The following is a 23,911-nucleotide window of genomic DNA, read 5'->3' as shown; positions in this document are numbered from 1 at the left end:
TGTGCTTGCCCTTAAGGCTATAGGAAATGAAAGTTATCAAAAATGCAGAACTTCGTCATACGGTCTTGGCTGTGGCACCGCCACAAATGACCCTTCGCCAACACACCAAAAATTGATGTATTTGTGCCTGTATCTCCCACATACGTCATCCAATGTGGATGAAAAAAACAGGCGAGATGAGCCTGTCATTCTGAACGGATTGATAAAACCATATGCTCATGCGAGCATGGCCTCATGGCTCAGCAGCGCCCCATACACTGAGGTCTGGGTCCCAGTTTGGCCTACAAACATGTAAATTGGTACACACATGTATCACCTCTAGACGTGAAAAAAAGTCTCTTGGAGGTACTCTCTAAAATGTACAGGAAGTCCACCATTTTGTAAAAACTGCACCATTTTGTGTTTCACACCTCTGATACTTTTACGAACTCCTCCTACAGGAATTGTCTGATCAGGCTGAAAATGTGTGAGCTTGCGCTTAAGCCCATAAGGACCAAAAGTTATCAAAAGTGCGACAGGTGTGTGTCTAGTGTTAGACAGGTGTGTGGCTTTCCTAATTAAACCAATCAGTATCATCAAACACAGCTGGATTTAAATGAAGGTGTAGAACCATCTCAAGGATGATCAGAAGAAATGGACAGCACCTGAGTTCAATATATGAGTGTCACAGCAAAGGCTCTGAATACTTAGGACCATGTGATATTTCACTTTTTCTTTTTTAATAAATCTGCAAAATGTGTGCAAAATTATGTGTTTTTCTGTCAATATAGGGTGCTGTGTGTACATTAATGAGGAAAAATGAATTTCAGGGGGGTTTGAATACTTTCCGCACCCATTGTATATCATTTGATGTCAGAATCTAAATGATTTATCGAAATCTAGAGCAGTCATCTTAGGAGGTGCAGGGAAAGAAGCTGTTTGGGAGGGTTTTTAAATTATGTGCCCATCTGTCTCTTCCAATCCTCGAGTCCCACCTCACCCAGCTGCAAATGAAAATACAAAGAACAGGCTCTCCCTCTGTTGTCAGGGAGGGAGAACACATACATAATACATGTATGACTCAGTCATAACACAGAGAAACACAGATCCATAAACGGCAAGGTTCAATGACAAGAAAAGAAAAACGGCAGGCATGGAAAAACTCAAAACAGCCGGAGCTCATAGTGACCACATAGTGAACACCCTGAACACACAGGGTGCTCTGAAAGGGAGTGCAGAGAAACACAAAGACTAAATACACAAGAACAGGGGAGACAATGGGACACAGGTGAGACACATTTGGGCGGGGCAGGCAATTAACAAGGTAGGAGGAAGTCACACACAGACACACAAGGAAACAGAACTTATCAAAATAAAAAAGGAAACAGGAAAATACTAGACAATGAACAACCAAGAACGAAAAGGATCACAACCAAAATAGGAAAAACAATGCTAGAAAATACAACTAATACAGAACTACCAGGAACAAAGAAATTACATAGAAAGCAAAAACAAAAACAACCCAAAAAGACATAATAACCAAGGGAACAAGGGAAGTAGAAACAAGGAAAACTCAGGATCATGACACTTCTTACTACAAGATTTCAGATACGGTTTCCACCCAGGTTTGGAAGCTCTCCCTATACGTTTTTCTCAGCACCCAACTGTGCTTCTTACTGACTTTACCCAGTCATCATGGCTGCAGTCCTTTTGGGGGCATGAGTGGGCTGGGGAGGTTATCCTGATCCACTCCGATACCTCAGCAGCCGTCAACATCATCAGTGCAGGCCGTTCTTATTCTGTCGATATCCTGCCTTTTCTCTCCATTACTCACCATTATTTCAGCCCAGCAGGTTTTAAAAAACTCCTACAACCCTCACACAACAGTCAAATTTAAATTTTTTAGAAGTAAGACCAACCAACTAGGCTCTTCTCATCCTATCTACTTGTTCCACCTCAATTCACACCTCAGTCCCTACAAACCCATACTCCGGTACATTAACTTTCTCCAAGCTTTCCACGCTACCTCTCAGAATCCCCTCTTTTTCACTAAATCAGGACTGGTAGCAACCTGGTTTCTCCGTCACCCCCGACAGATCTTCACCAAGTCTGGTTTACCTCCTGGTTTCTTCTCTGGTCACTTTATCTGGATAGGTGCCGCCACTTCATCTGACAGCCAAAGTCAGACCACATCATAAAAATCCTTGGACGCTGGTTACTCCAAGCTTACATTAGGACAACAGTGGCTCAGTGGTAGAGCAGGGTTGTCCAATAACCAGAAGGTTATTGTCCCTAGTCATTGCTGTGTGTCCTTGGGCAAGGCACTTTACCCTCATTGCCTCCAGTACACTCACTGGTGTGGGGCGCTCCTTGCTGGTCATTGTATGACACTGCTTGGCAGCAGCCTTAAGCAGTTTCCCTTCTGGGATTACTAAAGTATTTAAAAAAAAAACAAAAAACAATTAGATACATTTGCATGCATCCGTACAACATTCGCCAGGCTTTGAATCTTGTAGCCTAGTACTCTTTCTTTTTGCCAAGATCTCAAGCTACAGAGACATACCCCGACCCAGTCTCTCCTTCTGGGTTCCACAGTTCTACAGCACACCACCTGTTCTCCACACTCCCTACTCTCATTCCTGCCTTCAGCCCTCATCCATCCCCCTCTCCCTATTCCTTGCACAAATAAACCATCAATTTAGAGGGGTGGTTAAGTTAGTGAATAAAATATTTCTGATTCTGATTCACATTGCATTCACTTACATTACAGCTGAGACAAATTTGGACTAATACATACTTTAAATGTTTATGTTTTCATATTGTCACAGATAATAGTGAAATTAATAATGGAGATGGTCCAATTGCTCTATTGTTCAGGTGCCTATGTCTGCAGGTAGGTCTGCAGACCAAATCCCCCACATTTTGCACATAAACTGTGTACAGTATAATTTAGCTGGGCTGTGGTGCATGCACAGGAAGTGATGATAGCAATTGCCTAATTCACAAAGCTAACACTAGATATTATAATTATTATACTAACCCAATAACTATGTCGACTTCTGTTACTTCTGTTGTATTTCAAATTGAAAGAGAACACCTTTGAATAAATGTTTCAAATGCATCTTGTCAATTGAAAATTGATATGATGTATCCTATAAAACGTTAAACTATCATCTATTCCATTTCCATTCAGATAGAAGCCTTGCATCTTTATTCAGCTGGTATCGCAGCTCACAGACCTCTGCTCTGTGCCGACTTTACTTTTGCACACGCTGTATATTCATCAAAAATTAGAGGTCTTCATGTCAGTTTTATGTGCCAGATATGGAGTGGCTTGTGCATAATTTCAAGCACTGTATATCATCCTAATATTATTATTTATCCTCCACTTTTGTCTGCTTTTCAGGTAGGGTGATTTTTCAATCATAAATCGTGAATGCAGCCAAGCTTCTGAATAATTTACCCTCCAACAGAGGGGCTGTGTATTTACTGAGGGGATGCATAACACCACGCTTGCTCGCCCTTGTGTGCAGGTAAAGGTCTCCTCATATCATAGATCACATATATGGCTACAGGCACTTGGGAGCTAAACAGCTTTGCCTCCTCCCACTGGCCATATTGTGAGAGCAGAAGTGTCACTTAAGCCTGATTGATTGTATAGATGCAATTTGATTTTGGATTCATTCTGTGTCCTGAAGTTGGACGTGCTGCCAGTTGCTGGCAGTGCTGCCTGCTTTTTAACGGTTGTCTTGAAGAAATAGCTTTGATTTTTCTCCTGTTTGTTATCTGCTCTCAATGTGGCTTCCTGAATTGATCAGGATTGATTGCCCTTAAAGGAAAATGTCGTGTCTTGTCAATAGGAACTCTCACTGCTGTCATGCCCTTCATATTCTCATAATCTCTTTCTGGCTAATCACTGCCATTCAATTCTAAAGACTATTCAACTACAAGCAAAAGAATCTTATCTTCTCAGATAATAGCACCCTGATTTCAAAAACAAAGTCCTCCACATCACAATGCCTGTCAAATCTCAATGGAGTGTACTGAAATGAAATTCAGATTCTATTTTCTTCCTTTCCCACCCGTGTTGTTTTTATGATGCCAGGAATGATGTATGTTTTAGGCTGTGCGAGCTTGAGTGAGTAGACATTTTTGGGTTTGAGGCAGACTCACGGTGAGCACGGGGCTTTGTTCTCCTGAAGGGAACATGATGGGGAGCACTTATTCTTCTCCCATTCTATCTGTACTGCCTGTCAGTGCAGACTGGTGGCTGATGGCTGAGTTGGCCTGAACCCTGATCTTCTTCTCATCAGCAGACAGCACACTTCCTCCTCGGCCAGGCCCGTTTTTATTTAATTTTTTTTTTCTGGTTACCTAGAGCATTTCTTAATATAGTGTGTCTATAATTGACTGCATAGACTGGAGAGATGACAGAACTATTGGGTGAGAGATAGACACCCAATGGACCTCAGCTAACATTGCTGTTATAATGAATGGTTGCTGTTTTATCCGAAGCAAGTCAAACAGTGTGCAATCTTTAGGGATACTAGGATCAGCAGGTCTATAGATGGTCTGGAGGATAAACACCAGCTGCAAACATGTCATGTCATGTTTGCAGCTAAAAAATAAAAGTTAAAAGTACACCGGAGAAAAAAAAATATTGGTGACATCTTGGTTCAGAAAACGTATGCGTTGTACGTGTTTTGTGTTTTTGCTAGTGGGTGAGACTTAGAAGATGCAGTTTAGGAGTTGTAAATGTGAAACATGTTTGATATTTGTTGGTTGGGGGCAAATAGGGCCCAAAACCATGCATGAAATCCACTAGCATGTAGCCAACCCCATAAAACACTACAGAAATGGCAGTATTGTGATGTTTCACCAATATTTTAGTTTTGAGGTAGCTGGTCTGACATTCCTGTAACTGTTGACCTTAAATGATTGTGACTGATGATTGTTGACCTTACTTTTTCCACCATATGAGAAAAGGTCAGTCTTTTCATGCTTGTCCATCTAAATCACCTTCATTACAAAAAAAAACAAAACAAAAAAATACATGTTTCTTCATTCTTTAAATCCACAAATATAAAAATATCTGTCTGTGGCAACAGTAAAAAAAAAAGACTCCAAGGAGCCCTTTAAGGGAACATGTTACTTCAAGACAAAGAAAATTTAACAAAAGTTTACATTTTCTCTGAAGCTAAATCTAATCTAATTTTGTATTTAAATTTAAAGAAGTGGATTATCTGCCTATGCACGGCTCAACCCATCTGGGCTCTGAGTTTCTACTTGCCAACAATAAGCAAACAGAAAAAGAAAACCCTCAGGGTGACACTAAAGCCATCCCATTTGTTTAGTGCAGCACATAGAGAAACACCACACTACTGCAAGTTAATATGATAGCTCATTTTCTCTTTCAGGTGTGTGTGTGTGTGAAAGAGGTTGAGAGAACTAGGAAGCTGCCATTGGAGGTCAGTGTCATCTGCAAGCAGTAAACACAGGCCAGCTAAACAGTTCATTTTCTATGGGGATAAAGCAGTGATTAAATTTAATAGTGAAACTTAATATTAGCATTGAAAACATTGTTTTTAATGAAAAAATGTTTTGTATATTGTAATCCATGATCATGGACCATCCACAATATTTGCCCTGTTCCACTGCTAACCTCAGGCAGCCCTTAGGGCACCCATTTCCCCTGCCTTGACACAGTGGTCCTTGATATTCTTACATGCCCTACAAGAGACAGTTTTAGCTTTTAAACACTGTGCCCCCTCTAAGAAAGTATGACAAGCCGCATCTCATCGCAAATGCACACAGTACACACCACATCTCTTAATTATTTCATGCGCACAGGGCTGACAGGGTTCTCCGATGGGCGGGAGGTTGCTATTGTGTGCATGAAGACAAAGCCTCAAAACTCCTCTAACACTGACGGCAATATTGCAGCGGCTTTGCTGACTACCCAGTTGATTTCATTAAGCACCAAATAAAACCAATTTCCTGCACAGTGTCTCAGTGTGACTGAAAGCCTCATATTAAAGGCTTGAATATTTTATGAAATGTAACTCATAAGCCTAGGTTAAAAATACATGAACCCACCCAAATGGTTGGTTTTGTTTATTAGTGAAAGAAAGAAATACAATATATATTTTTAAAGGGTAGATTGAAGTTGTAATTGGATACTATTAGGGCAGAGGGTGTATCATAGTTGCTGTATTCTAACATAGAACACAGTCCTGACTCTACTTAAGTCCTCTATTCATTTGGCTGGACAGGGTGTGTAGATGAATGCCTGTGTCAGTAGCTGCGTGTCATTTTCCAGGGCATGATGGGGTGATGGGGGGCCATTTTAGGCCAGCTGTAATCAGGCTGAAAGAGCCAATTGTTGTAGTAGCAGTGATGGATCTCTTTGTTTTGGCCATCAAGGATTTGGAGCTGCCAAGGGAAAGGGCATTTTGATTCATTTATAAGGCTGCTGCCTTTATCACGGCCTGTGTGTGAGAGTCAGTAAGAGCTTTGTCATTCTCTATTGTAACAAGCAATCTGTTCGCAAAACAAAGTCTCTGAAAGTCAATCAGGATTAAAACCTTAAATATGGCACCTAACCCTAACCCAGTATTTTAAACAGTCATTACAGTACTTTTCAACCACTGTTGACCACTGTTGTAGTAAACATGCACAACACAACACATCCTCAAAAAAAATTTAAAAAAAATGCCAAATTTGCGCAAAACGTCCACAGAAGGATGTGCATTGTTGGGTGGTAGCTATGTGACCTTGCTCCAGACTTTAAACCAGGGGTTCCTAGGACTGTTACTTCAGGACCTATGGCGAATGTGGTTATGTGTGTTTAGGTAGATGGTCTGTCTTTATGTATGTAGCAGTTTTTGACATACTTAAATGTACTCAAACCAATTTACTTCACATCTTAATGCTGCAGTCTACTAGATATGCAGCTGACAATTGTTTGCATTGTTGATGTGACTAATTAATGTGTGCGTCTTTAGAGCATATAATAATAACATATTTAGATGATGCCTTTGTGTATTTGTTGGCTTTCAGTGTGGACACTGAGACTTTCTTTCCCAGTTTGCTAACCATGGAAAGAAAGTCTCAGTGTCCACATTCTTGTGTCCCTATATTGTACACACAGTTTGCTTCAGTGACCTGTTGAGGATGTGCTCATTATTTAGACATCATTATTCAGCACTTTAATACGTCTTAGCTTACACTTTGTTGGACAAAGTTCAAACAACTCATATTTTTCTGAATATTATAAAACATGATGTTTAATATGAAGTGATGCTGCATATAATATCTTATTAATCATACAATTCCCCTGTTCGGCCTCAGTGCCCTGCTGATAACAGTAACATGAATACCTAGTGAATAGAATATGGTCTTTAAGGGTGTTTCACATATTCTGTAGTTCGTTTAAACCAAACTAAACCAAACCAATTGCCATGGTGTGGACTGAGACACCCAGAAAAAGGTGGTTTCTGTCTGACTCATCAGGCAAAACAACAACAATATATTCAAGTTATTTTTATGATTATACTGCATTTCTCTAGTCCTATATAATTCACAGTAATATCAGAGCACTATACACACTAATGCATGTGGAGCAAATTGATATGTAGACCCTTTCATCTGGTCATTTTCTGGCATGAACAGCCCACAGAGTCACACTACATTGGAATTAATATGTAGTGTGAAATTGGTGTGATGCAGATGAGGTAGAGAGAAGGAGGAAGGTCAGGTGAAGTCAATGTAGTAAGTGAGACAGTTGGTGGTGTGTAGTGGTGCTGGTGGTGGTGGGTTGTCAGGGTGTACAGGGACAGATGTTTTCCCCTCAAAGAAATGATTGCATTTGCAATGTAAAACCAATCTGCAATGCCTTGTTCTTATTACATGCACCACGACCCCGAGAGTGAATCAGACGAAAGCAGTCAAATAACTGTTGTGACAGATAATAATGGGATATGAGCAGATGGTTTTCTCACTATATGGAAATGTTCAGGCTCTTCAATCTCATCGCTCAAACCCCCCGACTGGAGCAGCCGGCCAGAGACAGAGGGGAGAGGCTGCTCAGAGCTGAAGATGAGATTGCCCCAGGCAGAGACATATGGAAAGCTCTCCTCTCTCTTACCCACACAATAGTTGTGGGGGTGAAATCAACCACCCCTGGCATGTTAAAGACCCAGACCATTTGGGATACCTTACAAAAAAGCTGGCATTGTGTGTATTTGTGTCTGGATACACATTAAAAGGGGCTGTGTGTATTGGCATACAGTGAAAGGTGTGAGAGATTGGCACCTTGTGAAAAGTTGCGGTGCTTATTTTGGCCAAGATGATGAATAGGATGCCAGCCTTGTGTATAGTCTGCTTCCTGATTGGGTTTGGGACAGCAGCCAGGGATAACCAAATCTTTACACATGCAGGTCAGTGTCCTCTGAAGTATGAACTTCTTATTGGATATGATTTATGTTCAGTGTGTTGTCTTACAGTGCAGGGAGCTGTGTGATGTTTATAAAGTTAATAATAGATCCTGAAGGTTTGAGATGCACATGATCAAAAGTTTTCTACTGCTGTCGTCAGTCCATAATTTTAGCTAAAAAAATTTAGCAACCAGACTGTGACCCTGGGAGTTTAGATAAAGTGCCATCATCTAGTCAGTATTTTGTAGTAGTAGACCAGACAGCCAAGCATGTAGCCAGCTAGAATCATGTTCAAAAGTTAGTACTTTTAATGAATGTTTTTTTATAACATAATATTTTCTAAAAAAATCTGATTGTATTTAGTCAAGTGAACAATAACAACACAAAAAGGTGTTTATCAAAAATTAAGCTAAAAAGAATTTCAATAGCTTGTAGTTACCACATCAGCATTTCAGTTTCAATGAATTGGATTTGATTTTTTTTTTCATTCAGTAAACTTGCTGCTGAGCTTTGGATCATTGTCCTGTTGTATGACCCAGTTTACACCAAGCTTTAACTGTGACAGATTTCCTCAAATTTGTCTCTAGAACACTCTGGTATACAGAGGAATTCATGGTCCACTCAATGACTGCAAGGTGTCCAGGTCCTGTGTCTGTAAAACAAGCCCAAATCATCAGACCTCCACCACCGTGCTTGACAGTGTGTACGAGGTGTTTCTGCTAAAATGCTTTGTTTGGTTTTCAGCAGACATGGTGGTGAACATTATGACCAAACAACTCAACTTTGGTCCCATCTGTCCATAGGACATTGTTCCATAAGTGTTGTTTTTTGTTCAGATGCAGTTTAGTAAACCTCAGTCGTGCTTCCATGTGCTTTTTAGACAGAAGAGTTTAGACCCTTCAAACAAACTGTACTTGTTCAGTCTTATAACACCATTGTTTATATCCTTCTCTCTTGTCATTGTGTTAACACACACCTGAATGTTCCAGAGCAGCAAACTGCTCATTTTAAATAATGGTACAGTGAAAAAGTTATGTTGTTTGTCTGAGGTTGTATTTGTCCAAGACACACAATGGTCAGATTATTTTTAATCATGCACTGTAAAGTGTAATAAGTTGACATTACTTTAAAAAATTTTGGAAACCGATTGCCTCAAAATTTCTAAGTATGTCATTTAGTCAGTAAAGCTGAAAAAAGCTGTGTTTAGACTACTCATGACATGACAGTAAACTTCAGTATTGTTAAGTCAAAATAAATAGTTAGGTGTAATATAAAATATCAGTTCAGATTACATAAAAAGTATGAGGAAACTGCTTCAGTCCCTGGTTGGAGGATTTGCACCATGAGTATAGGTGGTTGGCGAAGTAGTGAAATGTCTACAGACCAAAAAATAAAAACTATGTTGTTTCTTGATTTATTTTCATGCCCATAACATTTGTCAGAGAAATTAGACCTTGTTTTTGAAGCGTCATCATTCTTAATATATCTTCATGACATCTAATACTGTGTGTATGTAATGCAAGGGCTGCGTCTATAAGCATAGGTACAACACGTGGGGATGGGAGGTTAACACAACCACACAGATGGTGTATCATTCTGATGTTAACACCTACACATATATACCCTAAAAGCCCTCCTCACTGACGGTGGAAATCAATATTTCAGCTATTCACTGCACTGTAAAATGTAATAGGCTGACACTACATGCCTGAATGGAGGGACCATGAGTAAAAGTGGTTGGGGGAGTAAAGAAATGTCTACAGAAAAAAATAAACAATAACTATAATTATCTTAATTTCATACAGAAGAATCTTGATCATAACACTACACAGAATTACACTTTTACATTGCCACTCAACATGCCTAATATGTCTTTATGAAATTTACCAACAACTGTGTGTTAGTACAAAACAACGCATAACATGCAAGACTGCAAGACTTAGTTATCCACTTCAGTCTGCATAGCCACATAGGTGGGAAGGAGGCCTTATCTTAACCACTCAGACCTTCGCCTGCCTTCATACATATACGGGGGCAACAGTGGCACAGGGTTGTCTAGTAACCGGAAGGTTGGTGGTTCGATCCCAACTCCTCCCTAGTCACTGTTGTGTGTTCTTGGGCAAGACACTTCACCCTAGCCTGTGGCGCGCCTTGCTAGTCATTGTATGACACAGCTTGGCAGCAGCCGTAAAGAATTTCCCTCTGGGATTAATACAGTATCTAAAATAAAAATAAAAAAAAATAAAAAAAAATAAAAAAAAAAAAAAAAATACACACCATAACCACCCTCCTCACTGATGGTGCAAATCAATATATTGCAGGTAAACCACAAGATGTCACTTTTTGTAACTTTTTCAGACAACCAGGAGAAGGCCTCAAAGCTTCACAAGGCTTCATCTACCTATCTCCAATAAAAACCCTTCAAATGTACCAATTTGCTACAACTGGAAAATAACCTTTCTTCCAGCTTTCAGTTTACTGTGCGGCCATTACCAATTACGTCATCAAAGGGGAACTGCGCATGTCGAGCCAAGTGCTTCACTAGTGTCAGGCATAGGTGACGTATGTCTTGTGGATCTGTCTTCATCACTCACAGTTTTTCTTCATCAGAAAGTTTTATAAACTAAATGTAACTTAGTAGAGTCTACAAAGTAAGCATATACCAGTTAAGACCACTTAATATTTTTAAGTAATGTTACAACAGTGTTTTTTTTACACAAAAGAACATAGAATTAAAAGGGAAGGTACAGACTTTATGATTGACTGTAGCTGTAAACTAGACTTTGCATTGAAACATTTTTGTTGTATTTTTCTCTTGTCCACATGCTTCTGCATACCACTATACCACTACATTGTGTGGTATACCTTTAACTTCATTTGTATGCAGTTCTGCTTTGTTCAATATTTGTATCGCTGTTACAGCACATCATTGACACTGCTGATACATTAATGTTTATCTATCTACTGCATGCTATTGTGTTTTGATAAGTGCCCTTTAAGGGACTTAAGGCTGACACTCTGTAGGCACACATCAAACAGGCCGTACAGTAGTGGATAACTTGTTGGGGTTAATCCATTTGCAGAGGGGACATTATTCATCAGCAGCACAAAGTAAACAAACTCTGTCTGCGCTCTTCAGCCACGGCCTGCCTCATCTTTCATGTGGGCAAGCTCCATCACCACAGGAGCAGGGAGCAAAGAAATATATCAGCGCATGTGATATCTGATTTCATTTCAGTGTGGCTTGCACACACACACAGATAAAAAAAGGAGCAAACTGATCATTTGTGCCTCTGTTTGTGACTCTTGAGATGAATGGCTCCCAGATGAGGCCACTGTGGCATGAAATGCTAAGATGTAATCATCTTCCTGCCTCATGTTGTTCATGAGAGGGGAATGAACTGCAATGTCTCTTTTCCTTTTTTAGCTGCCTTGGTATCTTCATTCCACTTTTGACATCATCTAGCATGACTAGCAAAATACATGAACTTTGAGAGTATGTCCAGGAACTTCACATGTTAAGTAGTATATATACACTACCGCAGGGCCGGCCCTAACCAATTTGGCGCCCTAGGCAAGATTTCAGGTAGTGCCCTGTTGCATCGCAGTAAGTTCCTTTTCTAGTGTACACATACTCATAAGAAACTTAATAGCTTTGTCTTAGACATTCTTTTATTTAAATAAAGCAATTGCACATTCAAAATAAGAAGAATTAGTAAAACAAATACAAAAAAATAAACTAAACAATTAATAAAGTATTTCTGATTCTGATATACAATATAGAGATGACAAATGTTCTCCTGTTGACTGCTTTGCCACAAGAAAGCCCAAGAAATGCTCTTTTACTTGAGGAATGTCTTCCTGTGACACTATCCTGACAGAGAGCTGCTCCTTAAGACTCAGATCAGGGGTGCACTCTAAAATGATATAGAAATATTTGGATATTTTGATCTCTGTCACAGTGTGTTCTATTATTTTAGAACTGATGGACGCTTATCAGTTCATTTTGGTGGTCACACCAATCAAAACCCTACAACAAGGAGCTCGCTCTACAAATCCCCTGAAAAACTTCATCTCCACAGAGACTGCTTGTGATCGGTCGCGTGTGTGTCTGCAGCTCTCCCCAGCACTACAATCTGATTGTCTCACTGGCGAATCGTGTTTGAAATTGTGACTAACCGTGTGTGGACAACTGTGATTGTCGTGATTGTCGTTAAGACATGTTTGGTATTATTATTAGGTTATTCTTTTCTGAAGACATCATACCAACTAGTTTTAAGAATAGTGGAAGTTGCACTTTTTTTCTTCCTCCATTTCTGGCACCCCCAGGATGTACGGCGCCCTTAGCATTTGCCTATACTGCCTATTCAACCACCAGTACTTAGTTAGTTAGTCACCAGGCCAGTTCTATAGCTTCACTGATCAGCATAACAGTTCTGCTGCTGCTAACATAATTTCACAGGAGTTTTCTAATAATCAATTAGCCTTTTTAACATGATTAGCTAACACAATGTAGCATTAGCACATAGAAATGATGGTTATATTATTATTACATATAATCAGTGTTCGGGAGTAACGGTTTACATGTACCGAGGTTACGTATTTAGAATACAAAATATGAGTAACTGTATTCCGTTACAGTTACACTCTAAAGAGATGGCAATCAGAATACAGTTACATTGTTAAAATCAGTGGATTACACGACGGTACTTTCACATGTTTTTTCACTCTGCTGGATGGAACAAGTCACATAAAAAAATCTTTGTCTTCTTACAACAAAGATCTTATATATGGCAGATGTCTGACTCTCCTTACCGATTTTCTCATTGTGTGGTTATATACTTGCGTATGACGGTGAATAGTCATTGGAGTGAGAGCTCTCACTACAACATCTTTGATCAAAGTTTTTGGTTCATATCAGCAAACTGGACAGAAAGCAGCACGCTGCGGGGGACAGAGAGGACAGTACAGCCGGACTGATGGGGTTCAAGGTCTGAGGATGAGGATGAAGCGCTGTGTGCTTAATGCTCCTCAATCAGGTACACTGTTACACTGTTAGCACTTGAATACGTGAACTAGTTAGCTGTTAGCTAACTTTGTCCAAAACGAGTGAGTTTTATGTGTTCAGGACCTCTGTGGGTGGATCTTGCAGGAACACATGACTAAGATCCCTATAGTTGGTTAATGGTCAGTTAACGACCAGAAACTGTGTCTGGGCCATGTGCAGGACTAGTTGACAGCCCATCCTTAGAGTTTGAATGGGAGTGAGGTCTGCTAGGAAGGGATGAAGGGACAGAGTTGTAAACAGGTGAGAGCTGATGCCTCACTAGTTGACTAGTTGATGGCCCATCGTTAGAGTTTGAATGGGAGTGAAGTCTGCTAGGAAGGGATGAAAGGACAGAGTTGTAAACAAGTGAGAGCTGATGCTTCAGCCCTCCTCCTCTGTTTAGAGAGGGTTTTTCCAATTTCACATCGATGGCTTCTTTGACTCCTCTTTCATACCATCTGTCCTCCCTGTCTAGAATTTGGACATTATTCTCCTCAAAGGAATGACCACTCTCTTTGAGGTGAAGGTGAACTGCTGAGTTTTGTCCTGAGGAGGTGGCTGTCCTGTGCTGTGCCATCCTTCTGTGTAGTGGTTGTTTCCATCCATCCATTTTCTACCGCTTATCCGGGGCCGGGTCACAGGGGCAGCAGGGACACCCAGACTTCCCTCTCACTAGACACTTCCTCCAGCTCCTCTGGGGGAAGCCCGAGGCGTTCCCAGGCCAGCATCATCCACATATCTGAACCAGTGGGATGGAGCTGTTCCTAGGAAGGAAGCTAGAGCTCTAGCCTCCACCACAGCCATGTAAAAGTTGGCCACAATTGGGGATACAGGTGACCCCCATGTTTTTGTCTGTAGAATTTTCCATTGTATTTAAAATATGTGGTGTTTAGGCAGATGTCCAGTAGCTGTATGTCTGGTGTTAAGAGGGTTCTGTCTGCAAGTGTGTCGTCCCGGGCTAGGTGTTCTCTCACCAGTTCCCTCGCATCTGTAGTGGGGATGCATGTGAAAAGCGAAGTTATATCATAAGACCATGGTGTCGTCTCTGTCCATTTTGATCTGTTTAATTTTGTCTGCAAAGTCCTGTGAGTTGTGTACATGGTGTGGCATGTTGCCAACCAAAGGAGACAGGATTGCTGCTAGATGTTTGGCCACATTATATGTAACCAAATTAGTGCTGCTTACAATGGGTCTAAGAGGAACCCCATCTTTGTGTATCCTAGGAAGTCCATAGATACATGGAATGGATTCTCCAGGGTAAAGCTGGTAGTACAGCGTTCTGTTCTCTTTCTTTTTCCAATGTTTGCAGACAGTTAACCAGTTTTTTCTTATATTGATTAGTTGGATCCCTCTTAAGTGCGAGTCATAGGTGTTTGTGTCATTGAGGAGGTCCATGATTTTGGAGTGGTAGTCCTCTGTGTTTATTACCACTGTGCATCTGCTTTTGTCTGCTGGTAGGAAAGTAATGTCTTTGTCCCTTTTTAGGCTTTTCTTTGCTCAAAAGTGAGATTGGAAGGGGGTGGTTTTGCATTTTTGAGGGCTGCCGTTACTTTCAGTCTTAGTTGGTCTGCTTCTGTGCCAGTTAGGTTATTGTTTTTGATAGCTGACTATCAAGTGTGGCAGTGATGAGATCAACCACTGGAATCTCTTCAGGTGTTACTGCAAAATTGAGGCCTTTCGCCAGCACCTCTTTCTGAGTGAGTTCTTTGTTGGAAAGGTTTGTCACCCATTTGTCTTGGAAGCCAGTTTCGCAGCTGGAGTCATCACCTTTTCTCAATGACAAGTTAGTGGTCTCTGTATGTGAAAGTTGCTGAGACCTAAGTCTCTGGAATTTGCACATCTGTGTTTCCTTAACCTTTTTGTGTTGTGACAACTGTATCCTTTCTACCAGTCCCAAGACCTCCTCCGTGATCTCTTTTGGTAGAAAGGCTGTGAGAGACTCACAGTAGTTTTGTGCCTTTAGTTTGAGGGTGTCAATAGTGAAATGGATCTGCCTTATCCTCTATTCAAGCTGTACATTCATTTAGAACATAAGAAGATAGTGTGTTAAATTGAAATCAGCTCACCATTAGGGGGGTCTGGGGCTCCTCCCCCAGAAAATTTTTAATGAAGTAGAAGCCATTTCCTGCATTCTGGTGGATTTCAACACCTATTTTACCTACAGAAGTAAAGGCTAAAAACTCAATAAATATATCAGAGATATTCAATAATAACTCCTTATTTATTTTAAGCAATGACGACAAATGCAAAACAAACTGAAAACTAAACCTCATGGTGGTACTAAACTAACAGATTATTAGAACGAAATAGATTTACATCTGTTACTTTCTACCTCTGTGCCACCATAATTTTAACCACAAAAACCATATTTCTCATTCACTGTATTCCCAAGTAGACCATCAGCTGGACTGTCAGATTTTAGAGACAGACTTCACAGAACAGATCAGATTAAACAGATTAGAAACCGATTACTTAGAGCCTCCAAAAAAGCTGCAAAAAAAGCTGCACAACAGGTAACTTAGTTTACCACGAATATGTCCTGATTTGTCTGCTTGTGATGATCAGCACACACAAGCAGTTCAAATGAAGTGATTGAAAAACAAATGGAGGGATCAATATAGAAGGAAACCCGCTCCCTGTCTCTCACTTCTGGCTATATGCCATAACGTCCGCTGCCATTCACGGAATGTGTTCTTGCAGCTGAATCTCAGACCTCACCTGGCAACAAGAAATTCTATTTTCTGATTGGCTGATTGGTCGCTAATAGCAGACAGCTGTGAGTGTGCAGTACGTTGTCGGGTTGTCTGGTTAACTAGCGGCTATAACTTGTTAGAGGTGTGTGCAGTCAGACGACACACTGGATGCTCATGGCTCACTTCACTTCGTCAGTCATCCTGGAAAAGTACACTGTGCACAAACATACCGGCGCTGCAGAACCTGCTCACCGGACCAGCTGTTTACTCCCTCAGTGTTGCCACCAGCACTGGCCGACCGTCTCTAGCAGCTTAGCAGCGCTCAGCTACAGGGCACGTCAGGGTAGAAAGGGCACGTCGTGGATCATGTGACTGACCTAAGTTATTATTATATCATTTACTATTATTTTGGACCACACAGACAGAGTGGCACACGCAATAACGATATAAAATAAAACAAAATCACTTTGATAAAAGGGCACTTTGGCCATCAAGAGGTAAAGGGGCAGGTGCTCTAGCACCCTCCGCTCCCCCCTCTGCACGTGCCTGTTTCTCAGAATGGTTTCCGCCCTGTAACCATTTATTGTGGATGTCAGCCTTAGGCTGCATGGTATGATTTTGTCTTGCCTGCATCTTAGACTGAACCAAGTGGTTTCTATAGTCAGCAAGTTTCTTTTTAGTCCACTCATATTCCTGTACCAACCGAAGGGTGTTCCGCCCAAAGTGAGCAGCTGGCAAACAGTTCCTGGACGGAGAAACACGGCGCAAGGAGGAGAGGGTCTGTCCAAAAGGTGGTGATAAAAATTAATCCCAGTATTGATAAAGGCGTTACAGTGGCTGGACATGCACATTAAACACTGGGAGATGGGATGTATTATTGCAGACAGTCATCCACACGTTCACAGAATTAAATTCACACAGACCAGAGGTCTTCTACAGTCAGCTACACTAATCTTCTATCTATTGTCATGCTATACGCCCGCTTCCCTGAGCATTATCAGCTCGTTAGGCCATGTAACCATGACTGTGCGCACAATTTGCAATACAATTGCATTGACAACCTTTTGTGTGTGACGTGCCCTGCAGTGGGCGGGCCGTATGCACACACTTGTCGTGGAGTATGGTACCTCCATGCCGAAACTAACTTTTATTTTTACTCTTACCACCCGGGGAGAGAGGAGCGAGTTCTCTGTTCTCGTGGAGTATGGATCCAGCTTTAGTCATGTGAGTTCCTGCAAGATCCACCCACAGAGGTCCTGAACACATAAAACTCAGATTCCCAACCAGAATAGTAGCAGAACTGAAAAAGCCACTTGGGGGAGTGGTGAAACGTCTTCAAAAAACAATCCTTGAGTCCAGTTGCCTCGATTTAAACTCTTGGAAATGACTATGACCTGGATGAATGAGAGCATCCACAGATATAATGTCTAGACCAGGGGTCGGCAACCTGCGGCTCCGGAGCCGCATGAGGCTCTTTCATCCCTCTGTTATGGCTCCCTCGCTCTCATTTTTGGAAAAAAATAATAATAATGTGAATAATAATGGCCATTTAATTTAAATGTATTTTATTTTATTCATTTAGTTTTTTTCATAATAATAGTTGTTTCTTTGGAGATTGAGATGCTCTTGTGACATTAAATTAAAACTTTTAATATTTTGTCAAAATATGCATCACGGTCGCGTCCTGTATGTCCTGTAAGTATGCATTTGGAGTCCTGTCGATCTTTGGATCCTCATACTTGTGCGAGCTGGTGTTTTCCATCATAAACTACATTAAAAGTAAACATCGCTCCAGCCTCACAGATCAGAGCTCAATCCTTCGTGAAAATCAAAGGGACGTCTTACAGCCCTGAAATGGATACGATACGCTGTGCAGTGAAGTTCCAGAGCAGAACTTACATTAACGAGGTGAAAGAAATAATTACATAAGCTGTTATTCGGAAAATACATATTTTTATATCGGACCCTGAACTAACGTGTTTCATAATTCAGGTTGACTACTGTAGCCTACGGCATGGAGGAAATTAATGACGGCACACTGAAATCAAAATAACATATAAACTGGCATTTTTTGTTCAGATAAATATTATATCTATCTATATTAGGCCTATATATAGATTAATATTACCTTCAATTTAGTGGTCAGATAGGTGTAGATTATTAGTTAGGGGTTTGTGGCTCCGAGTGTGCTTTATTCAGCGGGAAACCGGCCCAAATGGCTCTTTCAATGCCGAAGGTTGCCGACCCCTGGTCTAGACTATGTCTGATTACTTTAATGTTATCTTGTTTGAAAAAAAAAACAAAAAAAATAAAATAAAATAAAGACATTTCTAAGTGACCCTATACTTTTGAACAGTAGTGTGATTCTTCTAGTTAATGCATCTACATATACATTTAGATGGAAAATCCTTGCTCAGTGCATAGCTGGGGTCACAAGTACTGTAAGTGCAATTGCCAATCAGAAGCCTCATCGACGTCTGGCTCTTTGTGTCAGAAATTGTTCCAAAATTGCTGAACCTCGAGACCTAATGTCTCTTCTCCTCTACCCGGAATGCTTCCATTACTAGACTACAGCCTACTCTGGCAGCCGTACTACACCAAAAAAGGTTGCACGAACTGACGCACAGATTGCCGCAAACATTTTTCTCTGTTTTTGTCAGTTCACATTCAAACGCAAATATGGCGTTTTCCAAAATCTCCACTTTTGCCGGAGTTTTTAGAAAGATACGTTTTCAGAGGGCAAAACTCCGTTTATGTGTAAATGAAAGGCACAAACAAAGGTCAAAGTCTTCATTTTTCAAAATACCTGGCTATGTGTAAACAAGGTCTAAATACAGAAGGAGCAGGGAAGGCAACGAGCCACAGGTGAGGCACATTAGGAAGGAGCAGGTATTCACCAGGAGGAGGAGGGAGAGCACGAGGAAGGGGAAGTCAAGACACCTGAAATGAGAGGAGAGTTAGTGAGATCAAAATAAAACAGGAAATAATAGGCTATAAAACTAAACAGGAAGTAAAGTAAAACACACAACAAAAGACTCAAACCACAAAATAAAGGTCCTGGCTCAACCTGCAGTCCTGACATGGATGGATGGATAAATAACCATGAATATGATGAAATTATACACAATTACAGACACTGTCTTGTTGCACTGTGTATGCTAAGTGTTAGGAGGAGGTGTTCACTTGTGGGACACTGTACCATAAGCTGTCCACAGCGCTGGGGAAGGATGTCAGATATTTTTCAAAAGTACAAGAGAATGAACACAGCATTTGTTTTATGTAAACCTACAGATCTAGAACCATTTACATGAATTTCTACATGAAGTCTGGCTGTTTGTTTCTGTATTCTTATCTGTCTTACTGTTTCTGAGTTCCCCACCCTGTCAGTGGTGTAGTGTTGTTTCAAATATCGTCAGCACAGAATACCTTAACAGAGCTTCTCAGATGTGTTGGTGTGTCCTCTGAGACCAGTGGAGCGATTTCGGGATCTGCACCCAGATGAGTTGGCAGATTTATTCAGCACCACCCAGCGAGTTGCCAACCTGGTGGAGAAACACTTTAACGCCACCTCACTCACCATCGCCATCCAGGTAAAATATGCTCAATGACACTGAAGCTTCAATATCAGTCTGTTGTTAACTGTGGTGACTTTTTTGTGCTGAATTTTCTGCTATAAATCTTACAATTATAGCAATTATAGCAATTACAATTATATACTTTTTTTGTCAGAAAGCTATTTCTGAGCTAAAAAATAGAATTCAGACATTTTAAGTCAGATTTTTTCTTCAAAGAATTCTTGTTTTTACTCAGAAAAGTCCAAAGTCTGGCTTCAATCTCACAATTCTTAGATTAAAGTCAGAATAGAATAGACAGAATTCTAAGATGTTTTTAACAAGGGCCTGATTGCTCTTTTCTATACAACCAAATTCTTTGTAGTGATTTTTTTTCTCTTAAAAGACTTTAAACACACACACACACAACAGACTTTTGGCTGGGCAGCAGAGCAGAATGTTGGTGTTTTCATGGAGGATCAGCGATGCTGTCCAATGATGGAAGCTAAATACGGAGCTGACACAGACAAGTTCTCATCTCAGACTGAATGGCCTATTCTGCATAACTTGTGATATATATGCTAATATCAAAATAGCACCTAGCTCGCTCTGCCTCCCTGACAGAAAATTGTTTCACTGGTTAGGCGAGGATGGAAAAAAAAAGCAGCAAAGCATAATCTTCACCTGGATATCATTTTCTTTGACTGTGAAGGTGATGAGAAGTGATGATAGGAGATTAGTTGTGACAGCTCCCGGGTTACAGCCACCACATTAAAAGAGAACTCTCTGCAGGAGGGGGCAACTGTTCTCTGCAGTACGCCACTCTGACAAATAATAATATCACACAAATCAACCCCGCTGGAGGACTGGGGGTGGGATTTGCAGATTGTGACAGAAATACTTTGTTTTCCCTCTATTGGTGCTAAGAAATACCAATGCATCTAATCAGACTTCAATTACTTGTTTATTCACTAACCTCACCAATGCTTTCCTGTCATCACTTCCTATTAATGTAGTAAGTATAAATGTAATCATACCTAACGTGACAGTCTGAGGAGAAGAAAAAAAGTGTTAAAAGTTTTCATTGTCATTTGATGAAGAGATAATTTTACTCCAAAGCAGCCAGTGTTTATAGCAGTTCCATTTTCTTAAAATCTATAAAGTTGCACAAAAGCTGGAAAATTAAACCTCCTCATCACAATATCAAAGCAAATTATATATTGTTATTTTTTGTGTTCATATATATTGTCCAAGTTGGCTTACATCCTGTCTGTAAAAACAAATGTGGGAAGTATGACTTATTTTTATTCTGAGCAGAATCCAGAGGGAGCTTTTTGGGGATGTGAGATCCCACAACAGTACTGTGTGGGTTCATTTCAGAGAGCAGAGATCTCTTTAGCTAATATGATGAAATAGTGATTAGTGATTTGAGTCACCCATACACTGCAATGATACATTCTCTTCAGTTACCAGGAGCAGATGGGCAGAGAAAGAAGAAACACAGTAAAGAACAGTTGTCAGTAAAAAGAAGTCACACCCATGTAATCACGTACATGATGTTTAAAGTCACACTCACAAGAGGTCAATAAAAAGTCAGCAGGCTTTTGAAACTATACTTATGCTTGAAGTAGACTTTCAACCAGGAGAGTCAGGGTGTAAGTCCTGTCAGAATTCAATTTTGTTTAAATTGCGTCTGCTGTTATGATCAGGCAAAAAGAGCATAGCAAATGCAAGGAGGACAAGCAGGGAACAAGATGGGAAGTTTTATTTATAGAAACCATATATATAGAAAACATTTTTATAACAAATGTAGCAAACATTCAAATGTAACAAATTAATGTGGCAGGAAAAACCCTCCAGACATAACCTGTACAACTGTAATAACAAAATAAATAAATAAAAAATAATCGAAGGGGTGTTAGCCATTAAGTGTCTTCGGGTCCAGACAAGGCCAACACAGCACAGAAAGCCCTGAGACCATCACACCTATCTCATAAAGACAGGATCCACTGTACACTACTAAATATATATAACTCACCTGGTTTTAATATGCCAGTAGAGCATTAAAGCCCAGTAAAGGGTATGAATTAGGTTTAGTCAAATAAAATCTGAACAAATACAAGAGATGTTTTAAGGCCTACAAATGTGCCTAAGGAAGATGGTTCAACAATTCTGCTTTCCAACAAGTTTTAGACTTAACTGACACTTTTCAAAACTGACCTGATCTTAAAATAAACATTGATATATACTTTAAAGCTTCTCTAAATAGTGCAAATACAGCAAATGACCAAAAACACTATCTATGTTTTAAGCAACTTTAAGCATCTTAGCCGTCCTGTCAACAACGCCAAATCAGAAATAAAAAAATTATTCTCAAAAAATTGGTTATACTTAGCACAGGGAACAGTGTTACTAACAGTAACTGGGTGAGCACCATCAACCAGTGCATAAAAGCACTGTGGTTTTCATAAATTTACATGTCAATCAAGGAACTTTGCTCCAACAGGACTAGAAAACCTGGCTTAAAAAAATACACTGTTCTGCCCTCCAATTATACAAGTGTTTCAGTTTTTTTTCTGCACTAATTTCTTCTTTATCGACTTATAGCTGCATACAATCTCTGCCTGAAACCATCATCACCTAATAAATATAAATGTGGATCAGCTCCCTTCTGTCACTTTTTCACAAAAGATGTAAAAAATCTGTCTTTCTTTTTTTGGGGGTATTTTCTTATCTATTTATTTTTTGTTGCAGAGGTGCTATAGCTCATCCGAAATTATAATTTATTTGAATTATTAATGTAAACATTTCTGAATTCCCAGCTCTTTCTTAATTACCTCCTTCTGTTCCCACCAGGATGGCCCTGAAGCCGGACAAACCGTGAAGGTGAGAGCTTAATAATTTACTGCCTTTAAATATGTCATGAGGCCTCCGCAATAGTTAAACACTATTAAATAATCATTATATTTCATTTGCGCTGCTAAACTCTTGGACCTGCTGAATTATTTAGAGATCTATTCTAAAAGGTTTAAATCATTTCGGTATGGTTAGAGGTTGTATAGAATGATTCATGAGTGACTGGGGAGCCACTTGGGTCCATATAGGTTAAAGTGAGGGGACAAAATTATTACCAGTCACTGCAACTAAAAGACCAACTCGGGCCTTTATGTACTGATACACTGTACCATCCTGCTATTTCTGGTGTCAAATATATCACATCACGTTTGCTATCCCACAAAAATAAATCCAAAAAGCCTGCATGGCAGACTGGGATTCCAGGGTTCGCACAAGCTGCTTTGTTTTCAATTGCCTTTAGATATAAGTATTACAAACTACTGGTTAAAGGTATGGTATAGAGATTTTGAAAACTCAGTGAGTCAGCCAGATTTTGAAAGTAAACACACGCCCCTTTCTCTCGGAGTTCACCCCAAAGCCATGCCTCCCAACCAGTCTGTGACTTCGGCCATCATGGCCCTTATGTTATAGTTAACAACTATACTACCTCCTGTGCAATAACTTGGCTGTTTTACAAAGTGCAATACCTTTTTCTACCTTTTTCTGCTCTTATGTATATAATGTAAATTGTCGCCATGCCTGAAAATATTGTGCAATAACTGAAGTCACTTTATTCTGTTATCATCACAAGCATTTATTATTTTTTGTATTTATTTATAATTCTTTTACAATTCTCTAGTTTTTTTTACAGTGTGTGTAACAGCAGCCAGGTTACACTGTGCATTTCTCTATTGGGGGACTAATAAGGGATTATTTTATCTTAAAACTACCTTTTATCATCTAAAACATCACCAAAGGGGCAGTTTCTCTCGCTAAACACACAACTCTTCGACACTATGATACATCCCTTTATAACTAGCTGGACACACCATTGTAATGCTCTCCTCTCTGGTCTGCCAGAAAGTTACAATAATTCAGCAAAAAAACAAACAGAGGCACATATAACACATTTGGTAATCTCTCAGCTTTTACCAAAGGCAAAAAGCAAAATTCCTGCTGTCCAGCAGAATTTTTCCACAGCCACCTGCCTCTCTCTACTTTAGAAAAAGCAATCTTCACAGTGTGCCCTAAAGAACAGTGTCTTTTTAAAAAGATCTTTATTTTTCCATTTCCACAATACCTCCACTTTTTCATCTATAGATTGTTTGAGATGAAATGGGTTTCATCTGGCAGTACAAACAAGGTCAAAGA

General features: G+C 40.1%; 1 protein-coding gene across 3 annotated transcripts in view; it reads left to right on the top strand.

Moving 5' to 3' along the window:
• fhit (fragile histidine triad diadenosine triphosphatase) overlaps positions 1 to 23,911 on the top strand; it is a 375,109-nt gene that overhangs the window by 287,800 nt on the left and 63,398 nt on the right. For all 3 annotated transcript variants that reach the window (XM_028406950.1, XM_028406949.1, XM_028406951.1), the window contains 2 exons: positions 19,599 to 19,744; positions 22,562 to 22,591. In XM_028406950.1, coding sequence (XP_028262751.1) covers positions 19,599 to 19,744; positions 22,562 to 22,591 — 176 coding nt within the window. The remainder of the gene's footprint in view (positions 1 to 19,598; positions 19,745 to 22,561; positions 22,592 to 23,911) is intronic.

Source organism: Parambassis ranga, chromosome 5 (assembly GCF_900634625.1).
Source record: "Parambassis ranga chromosome 5, fParRan2.1, whole genome shotgun sequence".
Classification (NCBI taxonomy): Eukaryota; Metazoa; Chordata; class Actinopteri; family Ambassidae; genus Parambassis; species Parambassis ranga.
The sequence above is the reverse complement of the archived record's forward strand: the minus strand, read 5'-3'. Positions and strand labels throughout refer to the sequence as shown.